The sequence below is a fragment of the Artibeus jamaicensis genome, unplaced genomic scaffold (genome assembly GCF_021234435.1).
Source record: "Artibeus jamaicensis isolate MK-2021 breed Jamaican fruit bat unplaced genomic scaffold, CSHL_Jam_final scaffold_537, whole genome shotgun sequence".
NCBI classification, from domain to species: domain Eukaryota; kingdom Metazoa; phylum Chordata; class Mammalia; order Chiroptera; family Phyllostomidae; genus Artibeus; species Artibeus jamaicensis.
The window spans coordinates 41,610,403-41,623,706 of record NW_026522047.1 but is presented as its reverse complement, the minus strand read 5'-3'; the positions used below and the strand labels follow the sequence as shown (position 1 = coordinate 41,623,706).

The 13,304-nt window shown below is 51.0% G+C and overlaps 1 protein-coding gene across 3 annotated transcripts in view; it reads right to left on the bottom strand.

Annotated features, from left to right (window-relative positions):
• Positions 1-811: 811 nt before the first annotated feature.
• The window catches only part of ATCAY (ATCAY kinesin light chain interacting caytaxin), a 31,866-nt gene continuing 19,373 nt past the window's right edge, over positions 812-13,304 (bottom strand). For all 3 annotated transcript variants that reach the window (XM_037165367.2, XM_037165366.2, XM_053658723.1), the window contains 6 exons: positions 13,200-13,286; positions 11,082-11,180; positions 10,354-10,389; positions 6,604-6,675; positions 4,680-4,712; positions 812-3,217 (listed from right to left, as the gene is read on the bottom strand). In XM_037165367.2, the coding sequence (XP_037021262.1) occupies positions 3,208-3,217; positions 4,680-4,712; positions 6,604-6,675; positions 10,354-10,389; positions 11,082-11,180; positions 13,200-13,286 (337 nt within the window). In that variant the 3' untranslated portion in view covers positions 812-3,207. The remainder of the gene's footprint in view (positions 3,218-4,679; positions 4,713-6,603; positions 6,676-10,353; positions 10,390-11,081; positions 11,181-13,199; positions 13,287-13,304) is intronic.

Here is a 13,304-nt window from a genome sequence, read left to right as displayed (position 1 = left end):
GGCCTGGAAGCTCTGAGCCCCTCCCCAAACCGTGTTCTGCGCTTCTCTCCCGCCTGGCTGTTGCTCATTCTGTCCCTTATAAAGACTGCTAATGTAGTAAGTTAACTGTTTTTCCTGAGTTCTGTGAGCTGCTGTAGCAGATTACTGAACCTGAAATAGGGGGGATGAGTGGGAGCCCTGATTTGTAGCCAAGTGGGACAGAAGTGTGGGTAACCTGGGCACCCGCTACTTTGATCAGCAGCTGATGGGACAATTGTGGAGCAGAACCCTTAACATGGGGGGTCTGTGCTAACTCGAGGTAGTGTCAGAATGGAGTTAAATTGTAGAAAACTCAGCTGGAGTCTGCTGAGAATTGCTTGGTGTGGGGAAAAGACCCCACATCTAGTGTCAGAAGGGTTGGTGTAAATATAGAGAGGAAATAGTTTTCCATTTCACTAGTAATAATGATGACAATAATACATTTATAATAACACTATAGTAGTTAATATAATATATAAATATATAAAGCATAATAATTAATATACTATCATTACTATTACCTGCTGACTGTATTTGATCCCAGAAAGGACTGGGGGCAGGAAATGAACTTGAAACACAAAGAGGGAGAGTCCAAAGGGCCTCAGGAATAACCCACCAGGCCCCCTCTCTGCAGATGAGAGATGGAAGCCACACAGGGCAGGTGATGGCCCAAGGTCACCCAAGGTCACCCCAGGCACGGAGCTGTTAAAACTCTCTCCTCTGAACCTCACCCCAGACCAGAGAGGGCCACAGCCCTTGGAGATGGACAAAAATAATAACCCTCTGTTCTTAGTTATAGTTTATTTCACATAAAACCCCCCCAAAGTTTATGGAAATGATGTTCTCACATCACAACAATAACCATAATGAATTGTGGGTTTGTCTTTAAAAACCACAAAACTCCCCATGGGAAGGATGGGTGTGTGAACTTGGACTTTGGGGCAGGACTTAGGATGCCCCCCGTGTGTTACAAGAGGAAAACCCAACGTTCCTTCATGACAAGGGATCCAGGTCCCTCGCATTTTGGCCAAAACTGCCCCACAAATACAAATCTTTCAGAAAGCCAATGTCAGAGGCTGCAGATGGCAGCCTGCCTGGACGCAGTGGCCCCGTTGGGACGCAGCTGTGCTTCAGAACATCTCGCACCTGTGACAGGCGGCCGGCCTGGAGACGGCCTCCTGGGGGCGGGGTCTCTCTTTGCTCCGGAAGGGCTGCTGTGGCTGTGGTGGCCGGGGACCTTGGTTCTGCTTGCCCATTGGTTGTCTGTGGTGCTGGTGGTAGGGAGGGACGGTGGCCTCATTGAACGCGTTGAATTTCTCGTGCCGCCAGAGTCTTTATCCTGCAGGGTCCTCGTGGGCTGAATGGGCTCAGCACCTTTGTCAGTCCATCGCCGCTGCAGGCACTTAGTAATCACTAGGTGGAATAGAACGAACTGTTCCTGCCCCTTTTTGTTCCTGCAGCAAAGTGCCAGCCTATCAGGTGTTGCTGTGGTCACTGGGGTGGGAGTTAGGGCCTCTCAGGACCATGAGGGTCTCAGGTGAGCAGAGCAGGCCACCTGAACCTGGAGTTTAGGGCCTGGGACACAGGCCTTTTGGAGGCAGCCTAGAGGCCCATCCACCAACCTCGGCTGCCTCAGGCTCCAGGTGACTCACCTGGGCCCAGAACAGGGTCCCTGTCCTTATCTGACATTTGGGAAAGAGAGCAGAACCACACATTAAAAAACCCCACTCGGCCCCCGAATGTCCTAGCCTCATGGGGGCAATGCCAGGTCCCGGCCTGTGCAGGCCCAGAGCAGCTCGGAAACCTGGCAGTTTTCAAGGAGGGAGCTGCTGGCATTGGGGCAGTTCCTCGATGCGGCAAAGCGCTGGGCATCCCTTTTCTTAACACTAAATGCCACTAGATCCCTCCTGCTGTTGGGATAGCTCCAAACGCAGCCCACTGTCGCCCCGGGTCAACAGGCATTCGGCATTCCCACCGAGGCCAAGAACCTCAGGCTTGGAAACTGAGCCTCGGTGACACCCAGCTAAGAAGCCAGCTGCAGAGCCAGCAAGAGGGGCCTGGAGTGTGTGCTTGCTCAACTTTTGCTCAGACTCATAGAAATAGAGACTGTTAGGATTGGAGTGGTCTCAGAGGACCTGTTTCTGCAAGCACTGTCCAGTCTTTACTTAAATACCTCTGGAGATGGGGCACTCACTACCTCTAGAGGCCGCCTGATTGGTGTTTAGCCCACATTAGGAAAGACTGTCTCCTTTGAATGCAGGTGGCTATAGCGTCCATTCCACCGGGGTTTGTGTTTCTAGGTGGCCTTTGAAACAAACAAACATCCAATACCCTGTATCTTCCTTTTTCTTGGTCTGTGTTCCCGAAATGAACCTATTTCAGAGCCAGCTTCTCAGCCTTGGTGGGAACCCAAGGGGTACATCCCAATCCTGCATCGGGGAGTTTGGAGAAGTGGGGACAACTCATTCCCTTATGAGGTATTGATCGGATTGCCCTGTGGCACGGCATCTGTGTTAAAGGGGCTTGAGAATGTTCTAGGTTGAGAGAGTCTGTGATTTTGCGAGTGTAGGACAAGGATGAGCAGCGGCAGCTCTCGCTGGTGCTGTGAGCTCCTGCTGTCACGTCAGGTGTGGGTGTCCTCAGAGACAAAGGGGGCCAGTCAGAGGAAAAGTCATAAGGTTGAAGGTGCCCAGGGCACAGCCCTACTGGGGAGCCGAACTTCCTGGCCAGATGCCCAGGACTGCGGGGGCCACTCTGGGAGGAAAGGCACAAGAACGAGTTCCAGATCCAGCCAGGGAGCTGGTGGGCATCTATGGCTCCAACCTCGGCCAGGTGTCAAGCAAGAGAAGGGTCTTAAACCAGGACTTTGTGCAGTGGTAGGGGACTCTGAGGCCACCCAGGACACACAGGCCCCGTGCTTCTCTCTTCTCCGCTGTGAGCTCACGAGTCTGGAAGGGTGAAGGGCTGAGAATTGGATTCTTTTCCAGAATGCACGACTACTGCATCATTTTAAAAAATGTTTTCAAGCAGCTAAAAAGGATGCTGGGTTCAGAGATGGGAGGAGGAAGCAGGCACCCTCCGAGGGCCGGGGCTCGGGATGAGGTGAGGATGAGGTCCAGGGCCAGAGGGCGTCTGACAGGTTCCTTGGCGTCTGGCATTTCCCTCCGTGTTCTCTGCACTCCCGTCACCTCAGGACATGCTGGAGAGGGAAAAGCACAGGCCAAGTTATCACTGGTTTTGTTCTTCTTTTATTTGAATTTTTTATAAGAGTTTATCTGAGTCAAACTGATGATATACGCCAGGAAGCACAATCTGAAATGCTCCCTGTTATTGTTTTTTAAAGAAAGTAGAAACTACTGTCCCATGGGTGTGGGATCCAAAAGCATGGTGTCATCTAGCTTTGCTGCACCCTTAGCAGCAAGGGTGGCAGCTGCCCTTCAAGTTCTGCCACCTGCCACCCACCTTCCAGGTGTGGTTCTGAAGGGGACCTCTGTCTTGGTGCCCCCGCAGAACAGACCTCAGGGCTGGCACCCTCAGTCAGACTGGAGGGAATCTATCCACACCCCATCCACACCCCACTACCCGCCCACCCACTGGTCCACTTATCTATACCTCCATCCACCCACCCATCTGCCCTTCCACCTACCCATTCATCATCCATTCACATACCCATCTATCCAACCCCCATCTGTCCATCATCTCGTACAATTTCTTCTTTTGTGCCTTTAATCATTTGAATCATTTCTACCTGAAGATACACAGGAGGGGGTCTAATTCTGTTGATTGTTGCATCTGCTAACTTTTCCTCAGGGTGGATGATATCCTGGTGGGTTTTGTGTCTGGATGCAAACTCATCGCCAGAAGGCGTTGGATTGAGATGGTCTTTTCAAAAATGCCTTGAGAACTGTGTCTGCTCAGTGTCCCCATGGCAGTACTGGTCTAAGACCATTTTTGATGTTTACTTTGTAGCTCGGGGCTTCCTGCACCACATGGGTCGTATTAAGGCATGTTGCAGATTTGTAGGAGAGAGTGTGGTCAAGGATTAATGCCGCACATTCGAAAGAAAGGTGTGGCTCTTACTCAGCTCCTGGGAGGCCACCCCTGAGTCCTGGGAATGTCCTGCCTGATAAGAGTGACTTTGTTTACCTGAGACTTGGGTTTACCTTAGATAGGCTATGCTAACCAGGTGTCAGGCATGTCGGATTGGCCTCTCCAGGGGCTAGAAGGAAAGTCAGCTACGTGGGCAGTTAGCTGTGCATACGTGACTGACCCCGCCCAGTAGGTACCCTGGACACACCCTGGACACCAAGGCTCAAGTGAGTGGCATCCCCAGTTGGAACACTTCCTGCGTATTGCCCACCTTTTTGCTGGGGGAATTAAGGGCTGTCCCATTGCTGATTTTCACCCAGATCCATCCTCCCATTGTAATGAACCATAATCATGAGCATAGCAGCTCTGCCAAGTTCTGTCAGTCCTTCCAGCAAATCACTGGACCCAAGGCAAGTCTTCAGAGCCCTCAACACACAAGAAGGCTTTTCCTGGCACGGAGAACCAGACAGAGACGTGAAGACAGGCCGTGGGCAGGCCGAGTTTGGCTGGGGTGGGCTCCACTCAGGACATTTCACACAAAAAAGGCTCCAAGATCTCTGTTTCCTACCCACCTTGTTTCCTGATCTTCTGTGACTGGAGCAGACCTATGGAAGAGAGAAGGAGTCTTAACATCATTTGCCCACTTTTGAGAGGCTTGGCATTTGTCTTTGAGCCTCACGATGGCTGGCACAGCTTCATCTTTATCTGGCACAAAGCAAGTGTCAGCGTGTGTCTCTGAGAGACACATGAGCCAGGGCAGGCAGTCATAGGAGACCGGCCAAGACCCTTCTCTAAAGCAAAACAAAGCCACTAATGTGGCTCAGGACCCACCAGGCCCGGAGAGGCCAAACACACCCACAGGGACTTGCATGAAGGTCACCTACTAGGACCTTCACCTGCGACCACAGCTTGGTCCCTCCGTGGCATCAGCTGCCCTTGGTCCCTGTGCTCGGCTTGTGCTGAATGCCCGGAAGAGGAGAGGATGGTCCCAAGGTAGGGCCACTGCCCTTGGGGAGCCCGAGGGCAGGAGAAGGATCGAATGCAGGAGGCAGACCTGACGGACAGAAAAGTTGGGAGGGACCTCTGGGGCGAGGGAGGGGATGGGGGGACAGAGCCATGCTGCTTGTCTACACGCCCCACGGGGAGACCGAAGGACTTTCAGTAGGTATTTGGTGGGTTAAAAAGAAAAAAAGAAGGTGGAGGGAAGGAATAGGAGCAGCTGCTTCAGAGGCACAGGGTATCCTTCTGGGCTAAACTAGAAAGAGGGACGTTCTGGAACTAGAGAGGAACTGCCATTGTGATGCACTAAATGGTGCACTTTAAATGAGTCCTTGCCTGGCCCTGGCTGGTGTGGCTCAGTGGATTGAATGCTAGCATGCAAGCCAAAGGGTCGCCGGTTCTATTCCTGGTCAGGACACATGCCCAGTTTGTGGGTCGGGTCCCCAGTGGGGAGCTGTGTAAGAAGCAACCACACACTGATGCTTCTCTCCCTCTCTTTCTCTCTCCCTTCCCCTCTGTCTAAAAATAAATAAATAAAATCTTTTAAAAAAGGAGTCATTGTGTGTTTTGTAAATTTTACCTCAATTAAAAATAGGTGAGTGAGGGGCGCTGGCTGGGTGGTTCAGTCAGTTACAGTGTTGACCCAATACACCAAGGCTGTGCGTTTGATCCCCACTCAGAGCCCATCAAGAATCAACCAATGAAAGCATAAATGGCTGGAAAAACAAATCAATGTTTCCATCTCTCTACCCCTTCATCTTTCTCCCTAAAATCAATCAATAAAAATGAATACAAGAGCCTGTATTTATTTTCCACCAAGGGAGCTGGTGTGGCTCAGTGGATTGAGTGCTGGCCTGTGAACCAAAGGGTCACTGGTTCGATTCCCAGGCAGGGCACAGGCCTGGGCTGCAGGCTAGGTGCCCAGTTGGGGGGCGTGTGAGAGGCAACCTACTGATGTTTCTCTCCCTCTCTCCGTAAAAATAAATAAAAAATAAAATCTTTAAAAAATAGTGAAGAGAAACAACTCTTTCAATAATAACATATGTATATTTTACAATAAATAAGTGAGTGACGCCAGCCCAGGAGGCGGGCAGGTTCCAGAAGCACTCGCCCCACGGACCCCGCCCGGGCGGTTACCGAGTTCTGTTTACAGGTCGTCCAGTGCAGGCGCACCGAGCCCTGAAATGTGGCAGGTGTGACCGGGGATCAAATTTCTAAATTTTATTTATATTAATTCTTTACATTGAAATAGTGGCCTCTGAGAGTGGCCCCCTGTGGGACAGCACGGGGTGCAGGGAAGAGTGACCCCAACACTGAGCATTTACGGTACAGCAGCATCGCGCTGGCTGGCTCACACCTGTGTCTGTGCCTCTCCATCCTGATAACATCGGCATCAGGAAAACACGGTACCACCAGGGTTGCTTTTACGGGGCACTCGGTGGGCTTGGCACCCCTCGCTGGGTGTCAGCCCCCATGGGTGGTCAGTTGCAAACTTACCTGTGCTCTGCTGGTGCCGCCTCTGGCTTCTCTTCTGGCCTGGGCAGGACGAACTCCGGCTGTGGCCTTGCACTGGAGACAGAGAGAGGTGACTAGAGATGACAAGGTGGTGTGAGCAAAGGGGCTCGAGGTTCCCATTGGCCTCTCTGGCCCGGGGCTCACCGTGCCCGAGGGCAGCTTGGACAGCGTTTTGCTGCCCCAGCAAGTGCTGGGCCCGGGAGGGTGGAGAGACGTGATCGCCCAGAGGTTAATGAAGACCAGGCAGCTGTGAAGAAGGGGTGTGGGCGCGGACAGGGGAGAGGGAGAGACCGGGAACCATTTCCCTGGAGCATGTATCTCGGCTTATCACCCGGGAGGCATCTCCACGTGTGTTCCAGGGATGCGGTCGCCCCCTGCGCTAGGACTCCAGAAGGTGGGTGCCCTGCTTGCGTTGTTTCTGTGCCTGTTCATAGCTACAGCTTGGGAGTCAGGAGAAGCACAACTCAGGGACAGAGAAAGAGAGAGAGACAGAGGCAGAGAGAAACAGGAAGAGAGAGATGGAGGGAGGGAAGGAGGGAGACAGAAAGAAAAAGAACAAGGAGAGAGTTACTACTACTTCACATCCATTATGTGGCTACTATTATAAAAACAGAAAGTAATGACAAGGATGGGGAGAGACGGGAACTCCATGCCTTGCCGGCGGGAATGTAAAATGGTGCAGTCACTGTGGAAAACAGCATGGTCCCTCTCCCAGGAGGTCCCTGGAGGAGTCAGATCCACAGAGGAGGAAGCAGACGGTGGGGCCGGGGTGGGGGAGGGTGGGAGTCAGTGTGTGATGGGGACAGAGCGTCAGTGCGGGAAGGTGAGAGGTTCTGGACACGGGTGGTGGGGACGTACTTGTGGCCACTGAACAGTGCACTTAAGAAAATAGATAAAATGGTGAACCTTACATGTAAATGTTATTGCAAGTCAAAAAATATTTTTTAGTTAAAAAATTTTAAATTACAGGACAGAAGGAAAGAGGAGAGGGAGGGAGGAAGGAAGGGAGGAGGAAAGAAGGGAGGAGGAAAGAAGGAGCGAAGAGCTAGGAGAGGAGTGAGGAAAAATTACCGAATGGCCAGAGATGGCGACCCCCGCCTGCCCCTCAGCCTCACCTCCCCTGTGCGGCCCTCTGTCACATTAAATGACACTGTGTGACCCCGCTATACTTTTGCTCATCATGTGTCTCATCTGCCAACATCACCCCTCCCTGTCCCCAGGGCCCGCTTTCCTCACTGGGTGAGATGTCATTCTCTTTTGCCATTTAAAGGAACTTCTGGTCTAGGGCTCTATCTTAGTTGCCTCTGTGACCCTGTGTTCTCCCACAGGGCCAGGCAATGATACATACTTCCCACCCACTGAGAGCCCCACCTCTCTCACAGACTTGCTATGTTGCTGTGGGCAGGTGCCTTGCCCTCTCTGAGCCTCAGATACCCAGGCTATAAGATGCTGTCAGCATCCTGGACTTCCGCCAAGATGGAGGCGTAGGTGGAAGCACTGTGCCTCCTCGCACAACCAAGTTTAAAATCAACAAAGTTTTTGCAACAAAAATGCAGCCAAACCACAGAAAATTGAACTACACGGAAGTCTTACAACAACGAACCCTTCAGCCAAACCAGTAAGAGGGGCAGAGCCAGCAGTAGAGCTGGGTCAGGCAGGAAAGAGCCACCGGATCAACCCGGGTGTGCGACCCAGGCACATCAGCAGCCGTGGGCGGATCCCAGGTGTGGAGAAGTGGGCGGACCCACTGAGGGTGCAAGGTGGTGGACTCACTGAGGGCTGCCCGCGGTCACACATTTGCGCTCAGATAAACCGGTGAAGGAGCAAGCAGTGAGACAGACCGAGCAGGCCCCAGCGGCGAGAAGTGGCAGAGGGGACCGCCATTGTCCCTCTCTGACCCCACCCCCACATATAGCGTCACAAAACAGTGACGTGGGTAGCCCCGCCCTGGTGAACATCTAAGGCTCCTCTCCTCAAACATAACAGGCACAAACAGATCAAAACATGGCTCAAGAACAACTCAGAGCCCCAGAGCCCATAAATCTAAGCGACCACGAAATAGCCAAACTTTCAGATGCACAGTTCAAAACACTGGTGATCAGGATGCTCACAGAACTGGTTGATTTTAGTCACAAATTAGAGGAACATATGAAGGCTAAACTAATTGAAATGAATGGTAATGCACAGGAAACCAATAGTAATGGAAAGAAAACTGGGACTCAAATCAAAGGAGTGGACCAGAAGGAGGGAAAAAAATGACCAAACAGAAAAGAATGAAGAAACAAGAATTCAAAAAAAGGAGGAGAGGCTTAGGAACCTCCAGGACATCTTTAAACATTCCGACATCCAAATTATAGGGGTACCAGAAAGGGAAGAGGAACAGCCACAAGTGGAAAACTTATCTGAACAAATAAGAAAGGAGAACTTCCCCAATCTGGCAAAGAAAATAGACTTCCAGAAAATTCAGGAAGCTCAGAGAGTCCCAAAGAAGTTGGACCCAAGAAGGAACACACCAAGGCACATCATCATTATATTAGCCAAGATTAAAATCAAGGAGAGAATCCTAGAAGCAGCAAAAGATAAGGGAACAGTCACTTACAAAGGAGTTCCCATCAGACTGTCAGTGGATTTCTCAAAAGAGACCTTACAGGCAAGAAGGGGATGGAAAGAAGTATTCCAAGTCATGAAAACCAAAGACCTACAACCAAGATTGCTCTATCCAGCAAAGTTTTCATTTAGAATGGAAGGGCAGATAACGTGCTTCTCAGATAAGACCAAATTCAAGGAGTTCATCATCACCAAGCCCTTATTATATGAAATGTTAAAGGGACTTATCTAAGAAAAAGAAGGTAAAAAAAGATGAACAGTGAAAGGACAGCAAACTCACAGTTATTAACAACCACACCTAAAACAAAAGCAAACTAAGAGGACAGCTAGATCAGGAGCAGAACCATAGAAATGAAGATCACATGGAGGGTTAGCAACAGGGGAGTGGGAGGAGGAGAAGGGGGGAGAAGTTACAGAAAATAAGTGGCATAGACGATAGGTAGAAAATAGATAGGGGGGAGGGCAAGAATAGTATGGGAAATATAGAATCTAAAGAACTTGAGACACGTGGTCATAAACTAAAGGGGGGATGGTGGGGGCGGGGGTGCAGGGTGGAGGGGAATGAAGGGAGGAAATAGAACTGTAATGGCATAATCAATAAAATATATTTAAAAAAAGATGCTGTCAGCATCCTGGGCCTGCCTGGCTCTTGGGAGGGATGTGACAGTATCCAGCAGATGGCACAAGGGCTCCATAACTGGGTGGGACCAGACTAGCCCTGAAGGTCTGTGACAACCATGAACACGGAGCAGATAAGGCTTTAAAGGGGCGTGTCTGGGCCTCTCGGGGTGAGTATGGAGCTGGTGCTGCCTCTGTAAGGGGGGAACTTAGCTTCGTCATGATTGCCCGAGAGTCCACTATTTTTGCTAACTTTGCTACACTGTTCCTAATTTTTCACAATAACCTCCAAGGTCATTGTGAGCTTTTTATTTGCCTAATGTCCTTCTGTGACTAAGTGGGGAAACCTGGATTTGAACTTGGGTCTGACTCCAAGTCCTCAAGAGAAGAGCAGGGCCTCAGGTGTGACATCGGTCCCTGCTGAGCCACAGCCCCTGGCTGCCCCCGCGTGCCAGCCCAGCTCAGCGCCAGCCCGGACCCGCCCTGACAGGGCCACTCTGTACAGACCTTTCTCTCCTGGCCTTGAGCCTTTCCTCTTCATACCTGGAAGAGAGAAGGAGCCACATGTGAGACACAGCCCTTCTTTCCCTGTAGGCACTGCCTGGGAAGTTCTGGATATAAACTAGGCTTCAGAGTGGCAAGTGCAGCCGGAGCTGACAGTCTGCTGGCCTCTCCATGCTCCCTAAGCTGCTTTGCAAGCCCCCTGGAGCAGGGAATATCTGTTTTGTTGGCATACTCCAGCATCTGGTGTAGATGCGACCCAGCAGGCATTTTTTGTCTGATCCACTGATTGAAAGGTGCCATTGTAACGCAACACACTCATTGACATGGGTTGGTCTACATACCCCTCCACCAGGGCAAAGTATTTCTGCAAAGGGTTGGAGAGTAAATATTTTCAGCTTTGCAGGCCAGTCTTGGTTGTACTAACTCAATTAATTTGCAACTTGAAAACAGCCATAGATGATCTGTTAAGAAATGGGTGTGGCTATATGCCAATAAAACTTCATTTATAAAAACAAGTCATGAGCTTGCTGGCCCTGCCCCGCACTAGATCCCCAGGCCCACAGTATTCTCTAATCTCACATGCTCTTGTTTCACTGATTCCCTCTGTCCTGCTGCTCCCCCACTCATATCTGGTTCCTGGGTGGCCTTGTTCAGCTGAACAAGGGGACCTCAGGTGCTTGGGAGCGCTGAGGATGCTGGTGGGGGCGCATAAAGGACATGGGGACACTTACTGTAGCACGCAGTCTGGGATTTGCACATGTTCCATGGGGATGAGCTGCTCCAGGTCTTCCAAGCTGTGCACGTACTGGATCTTGTTGATGAATTTGACGCTACCAGGAAGAGAAGGAGGTGTTTGTCCAGAGCCAGGAGGGGCGGGCACACGTAACCTGATCCGAGGATACCCTGAGCAGCTGTGCTCAAATCCCCCTCCCTGCCCAACACCAGCCCCCACTACCTGCCCCTACTGTGGTGGACAGAGCAGAGCCTTGGGTCTCCCCGCAGGAGAGGAGAAGGATCCCCGGGTGTGTTTCTGACCCCGACCCCTGCTGAGCTGGTTTAAAGGAAGCAGAGCAGCAGGAGGTTCTACCAGACTCTAGGCTGTCTCTCTCCATCCGCCCTAAGAAGTGCCCCGCTGTGTCAATTTTCCCAAGAATGCCTTCCTGGCACTCTCATCACCACTGGGGACCACAGGCACCATTTGGGCACAGAAAGGCAAACGTGGGGCTGCTGACTCCCCTCCATTCTCTCGGGACGAACAGAGTCTCGCTGTTGGAACCCGGACTCAGGCTGAGTGGCACCAGGCAGTGCTTTGGACTCACGGTTATTTATTTATTTATTTTTTAATTTTAACTGAAACCTAATTTTGGTGATACATAAAATGCACCTTTTTTCCAAGGGAAAATGAGATTTTGTAACAATGAGAAATGTCACACCAAGGGAATGGAACAGTACAATACATAAGAAAGCAATCCAGTAACAGTAAAAAAAGGTAAGATAGAGTGAGATGTCTACAGGGTATGTCAAGAAGTTTTGTTACGTGTTCACCGTTTTGCCCAGTGGGTTTATCGTTAGCACAAATGATCCATAACTAGTGTATTATGTACCTGCTTTCACTAAGCACAGACCCTGAAGCCGCCTTCTTGCAAATGCTTCATGCTGTGAGTGTCTTTCAAGGCCAAGTGTGGCCCTGACTCTTAAACTCATCACAGATTCTTGACTGGGAATGTGGAAAGGAAGGATCTTGATCCAATTCAGTGTTTGGAGTGATATTAAATTAAATATACATTCAATGTTTAAGTGATTGACTACAGCATTTAACATGCTAAATTTTGCTTTCCTTGATCTGGGTTTCCAGGGGCTTCTATATTGGTCAGTAAAGGGGGAACCCAGCAGGCTTGGCGTGCCCTTCCCCTGCACACTGCAGGGGAGACCTGGGCTCCCGGTGCTCGTGGGCAATTACCTGGAAGCCTAGACTGGTCCTGCCTGGTAAGAGTGTCTTGGGTCGCCCAGGGCCTGGGGTGCTGCCACGTAGTCTGTGACTCATGGTGGGGGCCTTGGGCCATGTAATGCCAGTGTGACCTCCCGAGTGCCTGGAGACCGAGTGACTAGGGTGGGCCACTTGGTCCTCCGTTCCCGGATGCCAAGGTGGGCTTCCTGGTGGGCGGCACTCCCACATGCTGTCCCGCATCCCTGCTGGGAGAGCTAAGGGCTTCTGGCACGACTCTGCTGGGAGGGGACAACTGGAAGCTCATTTCTGGTTCCTCCTAGACTCCCATTCGCACCCTTTTCCGTAGCCAATCTTCATCTCCACCCTCCTGCTGTAATAGACCGTACCCGTGAGTGTAGCAGCTTTTCTGAGCTTGGTGAGTCCTCCCGCTGAGTCACCAATCCCAAAGGGGGTTCACGTGTCGGTTCACTGAGTTATTTTATTGCCAGGAGTAGGTCAGACCCTCCTGGCACCCTAATGGCCCCTACACAAATTCTGGAGTGGACAGAGCTGGGTTCCTTTCTGAGGGAGGGCAGGGGGCTAGTGACCTGGCTGGGTGACTCTGGGCGAGTTCCTTGACCTTTCTGAGCCTCAGTTTCCTCATTCTTGAATGTGTGCGATTGTGATCGCACCAGCCTCTCAGAGCTGTGGTTGCAAATGTTAAAAGGTATCCAGCATTCAACGTGGGGGAGCCAGTTATTGTTTTCTGCATGTTTGTTGCTTTATAACCAAACCTGTGATTGAAAATTGTTTAAAACGATAATATGTATTTAGCGTAAAGAAGCTGGGAAATGCAGATTAAAAAAAAAAAAAAGACTGACAACAGCCCACATGGGAATCAGGACGCAGGTCATACTCTCACCTGATGAAAGGGCGGGAGATGGCCAGCACGGTGCGGATGAACCAGGACGGGTGGACGATGATTAGGGACTTCAGGTTTTTCCGTAATCTGTGTGGGAAGGCAGAG